Source organism: Rhinopithecus roxellana, chromosome 2 (assembly GCF_007565055.1).
Source record: "Rhinopithecus roxellana isolate Shanxi Qingling chromosome 2, ASM756505v1, whole genome shotgun sequence".
Lineage (NCBI taxonomy): Eukaryota > Metazoa > Chordata > Mammalia > Primates > Cercopithecidae > Rhinopithecus > Rhinopithecus roxellana.
The window spans coordinates 64,513,945-64,528,429 of NC_044550.1; the positions used below are offsets into that span (position 1 = coordinate 64,513,945).

Here is a 14,485-nt window from a genome sequence, read left to right on the forward strand (position 1 = left end):
CTCCAGCTTAAAAAAAAAGAAAAGAAATAATAAATTGCATTACCGTATAAGCCAACTGATTCAGCACTTTTTCTGATATTTGCATAAGGCCTTTTTTTTTTTTTTTTTTGAGACAGAATCTCACTGCGTGGCCCAGGCTGGAGGGCAGTGGCGTGATCTTGGCTCAGTGCAACCTCTGCCTCCTGGTTCAAGTGTATTTTTAGTAAAGATGGAGTTTCACCATGTTGGCCAGGCTGGTCTCAAACTCCTGACCTCGTGATCTGCCCGCCTCAGCCTTGCAAAGTGCTAAGATTACAGGCGTGAGCCACCTTGCCGGGCCCTGCACAAGTCATTCTAACTGATACAAAATGCCAGGTGAAACTGTATTATAAAGAATAGTTGACCCATCAAAAAGTGGGCAAGGGATATGAACAAACATTTCTCAAAAGAAGACATGCATACAGCCAACAGACACATGAAAAAATGCTCATCATCACTGGCCATCAGAGAAATGCAAATCAAAACCACAATGAGATACCATCTCACACCAGTTAGAATGGCAATCATTAAAAAGTCAGGAAACAACAGGTGCTGGAGAGGACATGGAGAAACAGGAACACTTTTACACTGTTGGTGGGATTGTAAACTAGTTCAACCATTATGGAAAACAGTATGGCGATTCCTCAAGGATCTAGAACTAGAAGTACCATATGACCCAGCCATCCCATTACTGGGTATATACCCAAAGGATTATAAATCATGCTGCTATAAAGGCACATGCACACGTATGTTCACTGCGGCACTATTCACAATAGCAAAGACTTGGAATCGACCCAAATGTCCATCAGTCACAGACTGGATTAAGAAAATGTGGCACATATACACCATAGAATACCATGCAGCCATAAAAAAAGATGAGTTTGTGTCCTTTGTAGGGACATGGATGCAGCTGGAAACCATCATTCTTAGCAAACTATCGCAAGAACAGAAAACCAAACACCGCATGTTCTCGCTCATAGGTGGGAACTGAACAATGAGATCACTTGGACTCAGGAAGGGGAACATCACACACCGGGGCCTATTATGGGGAGGGGGGAGTGGGGAGGGATTGCACTGGGAGTTATACCTGATGTAAATGACGAGTTGATGGGTGCAGCACACCAACATGGCACAAGTATACATATGTAACAAACCTGCACGTTATGCACATGTACCCTAGAACTTAAAGTATAATAATAATAATAATAAAAGAGAATAGTTGAAAATATCCTTTATCATTCACTTTTCTTTTTACCCAGTATTGAATCATGCACAAGTTTGGCAAGTGAGAAAAAACAGGATGATTGGGGTAAACAGAAAATATATGGAAATATATGTAGAAAATACATGGAAAGCAATTTAGTAAAATGACCTTCCTTAAATTCCTCTCAGGGGAAAGAGACCACTTGTAATACTAGTGCCTATAGATTTAGAGGGTCTCAACTTAGAAAAAAATTCATTTCCTAAAACAGTCCTTTAAAAACTATCACAATATTCATCATTCCTATACATTCTCATTCTATCCTTTTAACATGGTTATAGATGTTTAATATTTTGAAAAGTTTTCCTCATGAAGCTTTACTTTTTAGTAACTACATATTCAGAAATAATGTGAATAAGTTAAAACACATCAAGCAATACAAATTAAGATTCTTGTATTTTACTTTGTGTATGTTTTAACAATATAAAAATAAGATGAGGTTCAGAGGCAACAAAAGATAAAAACAGCTGGGTGTGGGGCTCATGCCTGAAATCCCAGCACTTTGGGAGGCCAAGGCAGGTGGATTACCTGAAGTCAGGAGTTTAAGTTCAGTCTGGCAAAAATGGCAAAACCCCGTCTCTACTAAAAATACAAAAATTAGCCAGGTGTGGTGGCACACATCTGCAGTCCCAGCTACCAGGGAGGCTGAGACACAAGCATCACTTGAACCCAAAAGGGGGAGGTTGCAGTGAGCCGAGATCATGCCATTGCACTCCAGCTTGGGCAACAAAGCAAGACTCTGTCTCAAAAAGAAAAAAACAGATAAGGTGGACTACATCAATATTTAACATTTCTGTGAATCACAGGATACATTTAGCACAGTGAATAGAGGAGTCCTGGAAAGGGAGAAAATATCTGCAAATCATATATTGGATAAGGGGCTAACACCCAGAATACATAAAGAATTCCTACAACTTAACGACAACAACAAAAAATCCAATTAATAAATGGGCAATGGTCTTGAACAAACACTTCTTCACAGAAGATATACAAATGGGCAGTAAGTACAAGAAAACATGTTCAACATCACTAATCATTAAGGAGATGCAAATCAAAACAACAAGGAGATACCATCTCATCCACTAGGATGACTACTATCCAAAAGAAAGTTAATGTTGGCGGGCCGGGCGCGGTGGCTCAAGCCTGTAATCCCAGCACTTTGGGAGGCCGAGACGGGCAGATCACGAGGTCAGGAGATCGAGACCATCCTGGCTAACACGGTGAAACCCCGTCTCTACTAAAAAATACAAAAAAACTAGCCGGGCGAGGTGGCGGGCGCCTGTAGTCCCAGCTAATCGGGAGGCTGAGGCAGGAGAATGGCGCAAACCCGGGAGGCGGAGCTTGCGGTGAGCCGAGATCCAGCCGCTGCCACTGCACTCCAGCCTGGGCGACAGAGCGAGACTCCGTCTCAAAAAAAAAAAAAAAACAAAGAAAGTTAATGTTGGCGAGGATGTGAAAAAATTGGAACCCTGACTGTTGGTGAGAAAGTAAGTAAAATGGTGCAGCTGCTATGGAAAACAGTATGGCAATTTTTCAAAATAATTAAAAAGAAAATTATAATAGGATCCAGCAATTTCACTTCTGGATATATACCCAAAAGGACTGAAAGCAGGATCTTGAAAAGATATTTGCACACCCATATTGAGAGCAGCACTATTCACAACAGCCAAGAGGTGGAAGCAACCCAAATGTCCATCGACAGATAAATGGCTAAACAAAATGTGGTAGGCCAGGCACGGTGGCTCACGCCTGTAATCCTAGCACTTTGGGAGGCTGAGGCAGGCCAAGATGGTGAAACCCTGTCTCTACCAAAAATACAAAAATTAGCTAGGCATGGTGGTGGGTGCCTGTAATCCCAGCTGCTTGGGAGGCTGAGGCAGAGAACTGCTTGAACCTGGGAGGTAAATGTTGCAGTGAGCCAAGATCATACCACTGCACTCTGGCTTGGACAACACAGCGAGACTTCGTCTCAAAAAAAAAAATGTGGTATACACTGAAGGCAATCAGAGCATGCTACTCCAAAAATATGCTGCTTTGCCATATTAATTATTTCAAGCTGAAGGCAACCAAGAAATAGCAGATGCAGGAAGGGTTCTCTGCTCTCCCCTTTTCTGCCTGAATGCAGAGAATAGATTGAATTTTGTTTTGTTGTTAATTCTTTGAGGCACAATTGAGATTGTTACCTACAATCTGTCTTGGGACATAAAGACACTAGTATAATTAAGACTGTACATTTAAACTTAAGAAATTTTGCACTGGCCAGGCGGGGTGCCTCATGCCTGTAATCCTAGCACTTTGGGAGGCTGAGGCAGGTGGATCACCTGAGGTCAGGAGTTTGAGACTAGCATGGCCAACATGGTGAAAACCCATCTCTACTAAAGGTACAAAAAAATTAGCTGGGCATGGTGGCGTGCGCCTGTAGTCCCAGCTACTCAGGAGGCTGAGGCACAAGAATCGCTTGAACCCAGGAGGCAGAGGTTGCAGTGAGCCAAGATCATGCCACTGCACTCCAGCCTGGGGGACTCCACCTCAAAAAATGAATAAATAATAATAAATAATAAAATTTTTTTAAAAAGAAATTTTGCACATCTTCAAGAAGTATCAAAACAAATCATTCACTGATGGCTGTAAAGATGAAATACTTTTGGCCAGGCACAGTGGCTCACGTCTGTAATCCCAGCACTTTGGGAGGCTGAGTCTGGCAGATCACAGGGTCAGGAGGTCGGGACCATCCTGGCTAACACAGTGAAATCCTGTCTCTACTAAAAATATAAAACAATTATCCAGGCATGGTGGTGGGTGCCTGTAGTTCCAGCTACTCGGGAGGCTGAGGCAGGAGAATGGCATGAACTGGGAGGTGGAGTTTGCAGTGAGCCAAGATCACGCCACTGCACTCTAGTTTGGGTGACAGAGTGAGACTCCATCTCAAAAAAAGGAAAAAGAAAAAGAAAAAGAAAAAAAAAAAGACTTTGAACTGGGCGCGGTGGCTCACGCCTGTAATCAATTACAGCACTTTGGGAGGCCAAGGTGGGCAGATCACCTGAGGTCGGTAGTTCGAGACCAGCCTGACCAACATGGAGACATCCCATCTCTACTAAAAATACAAAATTAGCTGGGCGTGGTGGCCCATGCCTGTAATTCCAGCTACTTGGCAGGCTGGGGCAGGAGAATCTCTTGAATCTGGGAGGTGGAGGTTGCAGTCAGCTGAGATTGTGCCATTGCATTCCAGCCTGGGCAACAAGAGTGAAACTCTGTCTCAAAAAAAAAAAAAAAAAATGAAATACTTTTGTGAGTACATGAAAGTGTTAGGAACTCTTAGTAGTTGTCTAGTTTCATTTGTATGTACACTCCTTAATGTTTTTTGTTTCTTTTCGTTAAAAAATATTAACATCAAATAAATTTATATACTTTTTTACTGTTAGTGTTTCTTTTGTCAGCTTAATTCACCAGCCTTAGGCACATAACATAAGAGAATAGAGGAAAAGTTTCTGCTACCCTACAATACATATAATGGACTATATAGCCTTTAATTAAAAGGAAATTATCACAAGTGCAACATGGATCAACTTGAGGACATTATGTTGAGTGAAATAATTTCATCACAAGAAGAAAAATACTATATAATTCCATTTATATGAGCTATCTAGAGTAGTCAAATTCCAAGAAACAAAGTAGAATGATGGTTGCTAGGGCTTGGGGGATGGGAAAACAAGGAGTTGTTTAATGGGTATAGAGTTTCTCTTTTGCAAGATGAAAATGTTCTAGGGATTGGTTGCACAACAATGTGGATATACTTAAGGCTACTAAACTTAGATATGGTAACATGGTAAATTTTATGTTACATATTTTTTAGCACAATAAAGATAATTTCAGAGGCAACTGAAGTAAATGAAGTTAAAATATGACATCTGATCTGAATTGTTAAAATTACATATTTCTAATACTTACCTACACTGCTGAGAAACATAGTAAGATATAAAATCCTAATAGATCTCCATCGGCTCTTATAATGCTCTTCAGTCTCTAAAATGTCCCATTCTCTAGGTGTAAAGAAGAAAAAAGTAGTATAAATTTACCTCATTACATGTGGATCTTAAGTGTCAACAATTGTATTATCTACTAAAGTTATGAAAACGATGTGATAGAGGTAGAATTAACTAATACTGGTTCTGTTACACTAATTTATCTATGAATAAGCATTTTTTTTTTGAATTTCCATGGATTGTATTTATGCATTATTGTATATAGAAATTTGGGAAACAGTATAGTTTTAAAAGAGGAAACATTTTGCAAGGCAATTATTTTGCTACTGTTGACATGCACAGATTTATTAATCAAGAATGTTGCAATTTGTAAAAATGAATAAACTACATCAAGATAAATCAAATAAACTAGCTACAACTAGATCCCCCATAGCTACTAAGTACTAAAACATAGTAACTGTCATCATTATAACATGCTGTACTTGATGACAGGAAATTAAATTGCTGCAGGAAGCTGTTTTGGCTTCCTACTTCAGAAAATAGAAGTGATACCAGGAAGGTTTAATGTAACCTAAGAAATTTTCAGTCCTGGGACCTCCTAAATGGGTTACCAGATAAATTTTACCAGCAGACAAAAGAGAGACCATGACACCCCAGACATAAGTGATCTTTTGGATAAGTATCTGATCTAGACCAAGGGCATGTATACTAAGTAGACATCTTACCTCCATTAGGTGACACATGAGTCTATACACTCATTACATTTTCACACACACAATAGAAACAGTTAACAAGTTCACCTTAATGTGAGCATTATCTTTTCAAATAATCAAGACATGCAGAACAGACAAAATGCCTTCTTATGTACCAAGATTAATTTCTTAAAAATAAGCCTTAGAACTGTCAAATTAGTCTTCAAAAAAGAAACTTTTTTTTTTCAAACGTGATATGGTTGGGAGTGGTAAAGAGGAAAGGAAGAAGAAAAACAATGTTTTTTAGATGTATTATATGCCAAATATATTAGTTCCTAATATATTTAAAATGCTTAACACTGTATATGTCATTCCATACAAACAAACCTCTTCTAGGTCAAAGGAGAGTAGATAAGAAAAAAACAAAAATAACAGACCTTAATGATAATGTAGCTTACCTGAGAAAAATACCAGAACCCCAGATACACATCATTTGAAATCAATATACTAGAGTTTGAATAAAACATCATATATATCTAAGTTAGGGAATCAAGAGGTAAATTATTTGATTCTAAAAAAATAAAATAAAATTGTTTGAGTGACTGATTTAGAGCTCAGTCAAAATCTTTCTTCTTTTAATGACAATTATTAAATATTGAAAAAATAAAATTAGAAAATAATTTAATGGCCACTTTCTATGTAACAATGGAAGGATCATCAATGGATGCTAAAACAACTGATTGAAAGATTGTTATGGAGAGGACAGTCAAAGGCCCTCAAATGTCACCCCAGTGTCTGCTTACTAATTACAAAATGGAACATGAACCTTTATAATTGAAAGATACTGCAGTCGCCCTCTTAACAAGTGGTCATGTTTGGCATTCCCAGTAGTGGGATGTCCTGCTAGTTTTATCCTGTTCAACATTTCTATTACAAACTGAAATACTCCAAATGATAGCATGCTTGTCAAACTTGTGACTTAAAAACTAAAAGGAATACACAATATAGTGGAGTGAACTGAATAACAAAGTGAGTTAGATAAAATTTAACAACAGCCAGGCGCAGTGGCTCACGCCTATAATCCCAGCACTTTGGGAGGCCAAGGCAGGCAGACTGCTTGAGGCCAAGAGTTCAAGATCAGCCTGGCCAACACAATGAAACCCTGTCTCTACCAAAAATACGAAAATTAGCTGGGCGTGGTGGTGCATGCCTGTAGCCCCAGCTACTTAGGAGGCTGAGGCACGAGAATCACTTGAACCTGGGAGGCGGAGGTTGCAGTGAGCAGAGATTGTGCCACTGTACTCCAGCCTGGGTAACAGACGGACACTCTGCCTTAAAAAAAAAGAGAGAGAGAAAATAAAGAAGTGTGTGCTCACTGACAGAACAGTGTAGTGGTATAACATTTATGGAAATAAACTGAAAATATTCTATAAAGATATGCCCTATAAGGACAGATACCCTAATAATACAAATTTTACAGAGACTAGGCTAAGGTTACAAAGAAAATGTGAAATCACTTGTAACTTGGATCAGTAACATGTGAGCTACAAATGGTTTTTACAGATGAATATTTGTTTGATGACAGAAAACACCAGCTCTGAAGTGCAATTAAAGAAAATGTCATCCCCTCCCCCACCAAATTCTATCCCTTTCATTAGCAAACCTATATTATACTTATTAGTATATTTTAAATGTCATTACTAAAAATTTTTGTGGAATTTGTTTTCTGGTTATCTAAACATCTGTACAATATCCTTGATTTTTCCCTTTGCTCTAAACAGGTCTAAGATATTTACAATCTGGAACTTTACAGGAAATGTTTGCCAACCCCTGTTGTCTGTCCTCCACAGAGGGGGTCAGTGGGGAGCACTGAGGATTCAAGAGGCCAGCTCCACCAGACCAGCAAATAATAATCAACCTTGTTAGTGAGGAAAGGTTGGTGGTGACCTAGACATGTTTGTGCAATATATTCAAAGTGAACAGGTCCTGCCAAATAGCTATACATAGGTTCACTTTACTAGGGAATATACTTGCGTTTTTAAAGACATATACTTATTGAATTATTTTCAAAATACTCCCTTTTTGTTTTTAAAATGCTTAATCTAGAACCTCAATCAGAGGTATTGATTATTGGCAGGAACACCTAAATTTGGACAGATTCTAATGTGCATCAATCACTTTGATGAAATCAAAGCTAAGAGTATGAAAAAAAATCACCTTTTGTACAAGGTGACAGAATGTACCAGAAGACCACATTTAACCATAACTCAGGAATCCTGCAATTATCTGGAAAATAGCTAAAAATCAGGACGAAGCAAAAAGAAAGTTCTGAGAAAACCAAATGTCACAAAGTCTATGCACTCAAGCTTATGCACTTAATAGGAAAGACATTTAGCTCTCAGTCAGAACTACCAGGTTGTAATCAGACAGTTATATGAAGCATAGATACAGGGTTATCAAACTTACAACAAACAAGAAGCCCCAAATTAAAGCTGGTGGAAAGAGTGTGGTGACAGCAACGACAACAAAAAAAACTGTTGCTGCCAGATTTCAAAAACATGCTGCAGAATAGTCTGCCAGGAAAAGTCTGTCAGAAAAACTAAAAAGCAGATGTAAGTACTTAAAAGTAGAGCAGCTGGCCTCAGAGCCTATTGATACATTTGAGACTGTTTGCTTCTATATCAGCACTTTGGGAAGCTGAGGTGGGTGGATCACTTGAGGTCAGGAGTTCCAGATCAGCCTGGCCACACGGTGAAACCCGTCTTTACCAAAAATACAAAAATTAGCTGGGTCTGGTGGCCCGCGCATGTAATCCCAGCTACTGTGGAAGCTGAGGCAGGAGAATCACTTGAACCCAGGAGGCAGAGGTTACAGTGAGCCAGGCCCGCGCATGTAATCCCAGCTACTGTGGAAGCTGAGGCAGGAGAATCGCTTGAACCCAGGAGGCAGAGGTTACAGTGAGCCAGGCCCGCGCATGTAATCCCAGCTACTGTGGAAGCTGAGGCAGGAGAATCCTTTGAACCCAGGAGGCAGAGGTTACAGTGAGCCAAAATCACACCACTGCACTCCAGACTAGGCCACAGAGCAAGACCCCATCTCAAAAAAAATAAGTATAGCAGTGCAGAATAAATTGGTATAGAAGCAAACAGTCCCAAATGTTTAAATAGGCTCTGAGGACATCACTCTATTAAAATTCATTTCAGCATCGATATTCATTTTAATGATCTCAAGATAAAATCAAGATCAAACTGCATTCCATAAACTCTGTTTAGTAAATCGAGGACCAGAGAAATACATTTTCCAAAGGGTTTTGAGTTAAGAGTGATCAAAAAAGGTTTGGTGCTCACGAGGAACAAATGAGTAAAAATTAACATGGTCATAGACAGCTGAAGTTTAACTGAATTTATTAATTTACTTGAGATAATTATGTATATTTCAAATAAAATAATAATTCCATTTTCCTAAAGGTAAAAATACATAATTATGCAGTAAGAGGCAAAAGGTGAACATTGCTGAGTCATTGCCCATAAACTAGGATCAAAACAACCAGAATTATAAGGATCAAAATACTGACGTTATTCCTTCAATGCCTTAAAATTAGTCTTTATTTGTACATTTGGCATAGGACAAAGGTGAGCTCATTTTAGACAGGTTTGTTAAAGTATCAAGAGGTGTGGGGAAAAGAAAGATCAGACTGTTACTGTGTCTATATAGAAAGAAGTAGACATAAGAGACTCCATTGTAAAGGTAAACTGAGGCTGGAGCCAAACCAAGGAACACAAGGCAAATAAATGGCAGTGAGAATAGCCTTTATTAGGACTCGCGGGCGAGGTTCCTCGGTCCAAGGGTGCGGGCTGAGGAAGTCGCACCGAGGGAGGAAGGTAGGGGCTTTTTATACCCCGAGAGGTAGGGAAGCTGGTTGTGCAAACAGGGCCTGGGGGGTCTTGAAACTACTAGGGCAGGAGTTGAGTAAGGGTCATGAGGAAGGGGTCTTTGGAAACTGTCAACCGAAATTGCTGTTTACAAACTTGTGGAATGCAGGTGAGCTGCAGGTCATGGGGCAGTGTGGTTGCCCAGCCGGAACCCTAACGCATGTAAGTCTGCGGGTGTGTACAAGGGTGAAGGGAGTCTTTAACAAAAGGCCTGCTACGCCGGGTAACGCCACCATGTTGGGTCTAGATTCCTGCCTAACATTCCGACCTCTTTCTAATAAGAAAATGGGCCAACGTGTTCATCTGGCTGCTTCCTGCTGGTATGGGTCGTTGTGGGGTTCTTCGGAGGTTGGAACTCGGGTATAGGGGTGGAGCAGCATCTGATTGAAAGTGACCTGGGAGACTTCTTTCACACAATCCTGGATGAAGCGGAGGACACAGGGAGCTATGAGTAGCAAGAAGCCAATGATTAGTAAGGGGCTTTGAAAGGGTAGGACTTAACCGGCCACAGACAACTGCCACCACCTAAGTGAGGGCCTTGATCCAAGGTTTTTCTGGTGGAATCTTTCCTGAATCTTTTTCTAGAGTGAGGAGATTGGTTTCTACGAGTCCTGACTCATTGATGCAGTGTTCGGCCGGGAAGGGGAAAGGAAGGGGTTAGGTTAGAGGAGTTAAAAGGGCTGGGTAAGGGTACCGCAACTAGTGGGGGCTTATTCAAGGCTGCACACAAGAAACAACGAGAGATGTTGTGTACCTCGGCCATGTGTACCACTCGAGCCCCTTCCCTGACTAAGGTTAGCCAGGAAAAAGGGTTGCTGCTGTCCTGGGGCTTGCTGTCTGGGCTAGAACTGAGATGGCTTCCTCCTGTTGTCTGATGTCAGAAGCCAGGCTGACGAGGCTGCTTACGACCTTGATGTAGGCCTTAAAAGATCCTGAGTGGGGCCACGGGATAAGACTCACTGTGCCCACCAGTCCTAGGAAGGACAAGATCTCTTCCGCATCCTGAGGAGGCTGGAGAGTTTCAATGAGGCTTATTCTATCTGCTGTGAGGCTTTTTGTAGCAGGTGTGAGGAGTATGCCTAGGTAGGTGACAGAAGGGCCGCAAAGTTGAGCCTTAGCCAGGGTAACCTGATAACCTCGGTTGCCTAGAAAATTTAAAAGTGTAGCAGTATCTGCAAGGGAGCACTCCTAGGCAGGACTACATAGTAATAAGTCATCGACATACTGCAATAGTGTGCTGTGGGTCAGGGGACAGAGGATAACATCCTGTGCCAGTGCCTGTCTGAAAAAATGGGGGCTATCATGGAACCTTTGAGGCAAAATAGTCCAAGTCAGCTGGGAAGAAATATGAGTGTCTGGATCTTCCAATGTAAAAGCAAACAGAAAGTGGCAGTCTGGGTGTAGAGGGATGGTAAAGAAGGCATCCTTCAGGTCAAGAACAGTGAAATGGGTGGTGTCAGGGGGAACGCGCGAGAGGAGTGTATATGGATTAGAAACAACTGGAAAGGTAGGGACTACTGCCTCATTGATGAGGCGTAGGTCCTGTATGAGACGATAGGCCCCAGAGCTTTTCTGTACAGGCAGGATAGGAGTATTGCATGGTGAGTTGGCGGGAACTAGAATGTGCTGTTGGAGCAGGCATGTAATGACAGGTTTTAATCCCTGTTGATGTTCAAGGGAGATAGGGAACTGGGGTCTAGAGGGAAACTTGGAAGGGTCTTTTAGTCGGATGCGGACCAGAGTATGGTGCTGGGCAATGATTGGGATGGAGGTGTCCCACACCTTAGGGTTAATGGGGACTGGAAACGGGAGTGGGGGGTCAGCCTGGCGAAGTTTGTCAAGTGAGAGAAGGGGGAAGAGGAACGCGAGGTGTGGGGAGGGGTTGGGTCGGAAGTGAACTAAGGCCCCTAGCTTGGAGAGGAGATCTCTTCCTAACAAGGGGACTGGGCACGAAGAAATGATAAGAAATGAGTGCGAGAAGAGGGAGCCATCCAAGCGGCAAGACAGAGGAGGAGTCTGGCGGTAGGTGGAGGGAGTGCCATCAATTCCCATGACCGTGACAGTGGAGGGGTGGCGGGGGCCACTAAAGGTAGGCAAAACAGAGTAGGTAGCCTCTGTGTCCATGAGGAAAGATATGGACTTACCCGCTACCTGGAGCATAACCCTGGGCTCAGCGAGAGTAAGAGGGCTTCCCGAGTCTGAGCCTCTTCAATCTTCGTCAGTGTCGAGGAGTTGGAAGGCGCCTCCAATACCTGGAGGAGGGTCGTCACATGGAGGCGCAGCGACCGTCCTTAGGTCAGGGCAGTCTGACTTCCGGTGGCCCATCTGCCGACAGTTCGGACAGGGGCGAGTTGGCTCCTTTGGGTTAGGGCACTGCCTGGCCCAGTGGCCGTCGTTGCCGCACTTGAAGCAGGCACCAGGTGGCGCTCGGGTAGTACCTCTTTTCTGGGAGCTCCTGGAGCCGGCCAGCCTCAGGGCTGCTACCAAGGCCTGGGTTTGGAGTTGTACCTTCTGTTTTAGCCTGGCCTGTCGTTGGGCCTCAGCTGCTTCCTCCCTGGAGTTGCAGACCTTGAAGGCCAGTTTGACTAAATCCTGGATGGGAGTTTGAGGGCCGTCCTCCGCTTTTTTTAACTTTTTTTGGATATCAGGGGCCGACTGAGAAATAAAGTATGAAGCTAAGATGGCTCCTCCTGCAGGGGAAGCAGGGTCAAGGCGGGTGTACTGAATAAGTGACTCTGTCAAGTCGGTTAAGAAAAACAGCCGGACTTTCATCTGAGCCTTGGACTACCTCCTTTAACTTATTAAAATTGACTGACTTATTGGAGGCTGCCTGCATGCCAGCAAGAAGGCACTGGACCATCATATCTCGGCGGTGGCGGCCTGCCTGACCAACCTGCTAGTCCTAGTTGGGCTCGGCTGAGGACACCGCCTCAGTGCCAACTGGCATGGCGTGGTCAGTTAAATGAACCTGGTCAGCATGCTGCCTGGCTGCCGCTAGGATATGCTCCTGTTCCTCAGGGGACAGGGTTGAGGTCATAACGACATGGGGATCATGCCAGGTGAGGTCATACGCCTGGCACAGGTATCTGAACTTTTTGAAATACTGAGTGGGGTTGGCCGAGAAAGAGCCTACACACTCTTCAACCTTAGGTCTGCCAGCAAAAACAGCACATGGACCCGGACCACTCCTTCGGCGCCTGCCACCTCTTGCAAGGGACACAGGAGGTTGGTCCTGGACCGAGTATGGGCTAAGACAGGCGAGGAAGGGGAGGAGGTGGAGGTAGGGGAGACAGAATCTGTCGGGTTTGGCGAGGGCACAGGAGGGGTGGAAGGGAGGGGAGGCGCTGATGAGGATGGGGATAATGGCAGGTCAGGGTGAGGAGAAGGTTGGGTGGGAGACCAAAGGGGTGGCCGGGATAGGGTGTCAGACGCTCAGAAAAAGAGGAAGAATCATCCCTCTCCTTGCTCGAGGGAAGAGACTTTGCGAGTATGACCTGAGCTAACGAGCATTGAGCGCAGAGATCTGGGCGAGAACGCAAGTCCCAAAAGGCTTGAACATAGGGTATCTCGTGCCATTTGCCTAGTCTCTTGCAGAAGTTGGTCAGATCCGTGAGGATGTTAAAGTCTAGAGTGCCTTCTGCAGGCCACTGAGACTGATTATCCAATTTATACTGTGGTCATGCTACTGTGCAGAAGAAAATGAGCCACTTTTGTTTTAGGGCTTGGTTGAGACTTAAAGTCTGGAAACTAGCCAAGAGGCACCTCAGAGGGGATTTTCGGTTTGGTTTGGACTGAGTAGTTCCCATGGTCCTAAGGCGGGCAGTCCAGTGGCAATGGGAGCGTCCTCCCACTGCCATGCGGAGTGCAGGGTATGGCGGCTTCTGGGGAGGTTGGACGTCTCCTAATCCCTGGTGCCAAGGTCACAGTTGACCGGAGGGAGCCCCTGACGTGGCCACGTGTTTTGGACAGGGACTTCCCAGAGGGGGCCTACAGGACGGGGGAAAACTTACCCAGCAGTGATCGAATTGAGTCTTGGATTTGGTGAAACAGCTCCCGGCTCGGGAAGAAGGTCCCGGCTCGGGGAGAGGAGAGCCTGCCCGACCTGGCAGGGGTCCAGGGGAGGGGTCTCCTCCCGGGTTTCGGCACCAAATGTAAAGGTAAACTGAGGCTGGAGCCGAATCGGGAACGAAGACACAAGGCAAATGGCAGTGAAAATAGCCTTTATTAGGACTTGCAGGCAAGGTTCCTCGGTCCAAAGGTGCGGGCCAAGGAAGTCGCACTGAGGGAGGAGGGTTGGGGCTTTTTACAGCCCGAGAGGTAGGGAAGCTGGTTGTGCAAACAGGGCCTGGGGGGTCTTGAAACTACTAGGGCAGGAGTTGAGTAAGGGTCATGAGGAAGGGGTCTTTGGAAACTGTCAACCGAAACTGCTGTTTACAAACTTGTGGAATGCAGGTGAGCTGCAGGTCATGGGGCAGTGTGGTTGCCCAACCGGAACTCTGACGCATGTAAGTCTGTGGGTGTGTACAAGGGTGAAGGGAGTCTTTAACAAAAGGCCTGCTATGCCGGGTAATGCCGCCATGTTGGGTCTAGATTCCTGCC

The 14,485-nt window shown here is 43.8% G+C and overlaps 1 protein-coding gene across 3 annotated transcripts in view; it reads right to left on the bottom strand.

The window, feature by feature from the left end:
* MFSD8 (major facilitator superfamily domain containing 8) overlaps positions 1 to 14,485 on the bottom strand; it is a 55,212-nt gene that overhangs the window by 39,237 nt on the left and 1,490 nt on the right. For all 3 annotated transcript variants that reach the window (XM_010389056.2, XM_030917062.1, XM_010389047.2), the window contains exon 2: positions 5,228 to 5,319. In XM_010389056.2, the coding sequence (XP_010387358.1) occupies positions 5,228 to 5,319 (92 nt within the window). The remainder of the gene's footprint in view (positions 1 to 5,227; positions 5,320 to 14,485) is intronic.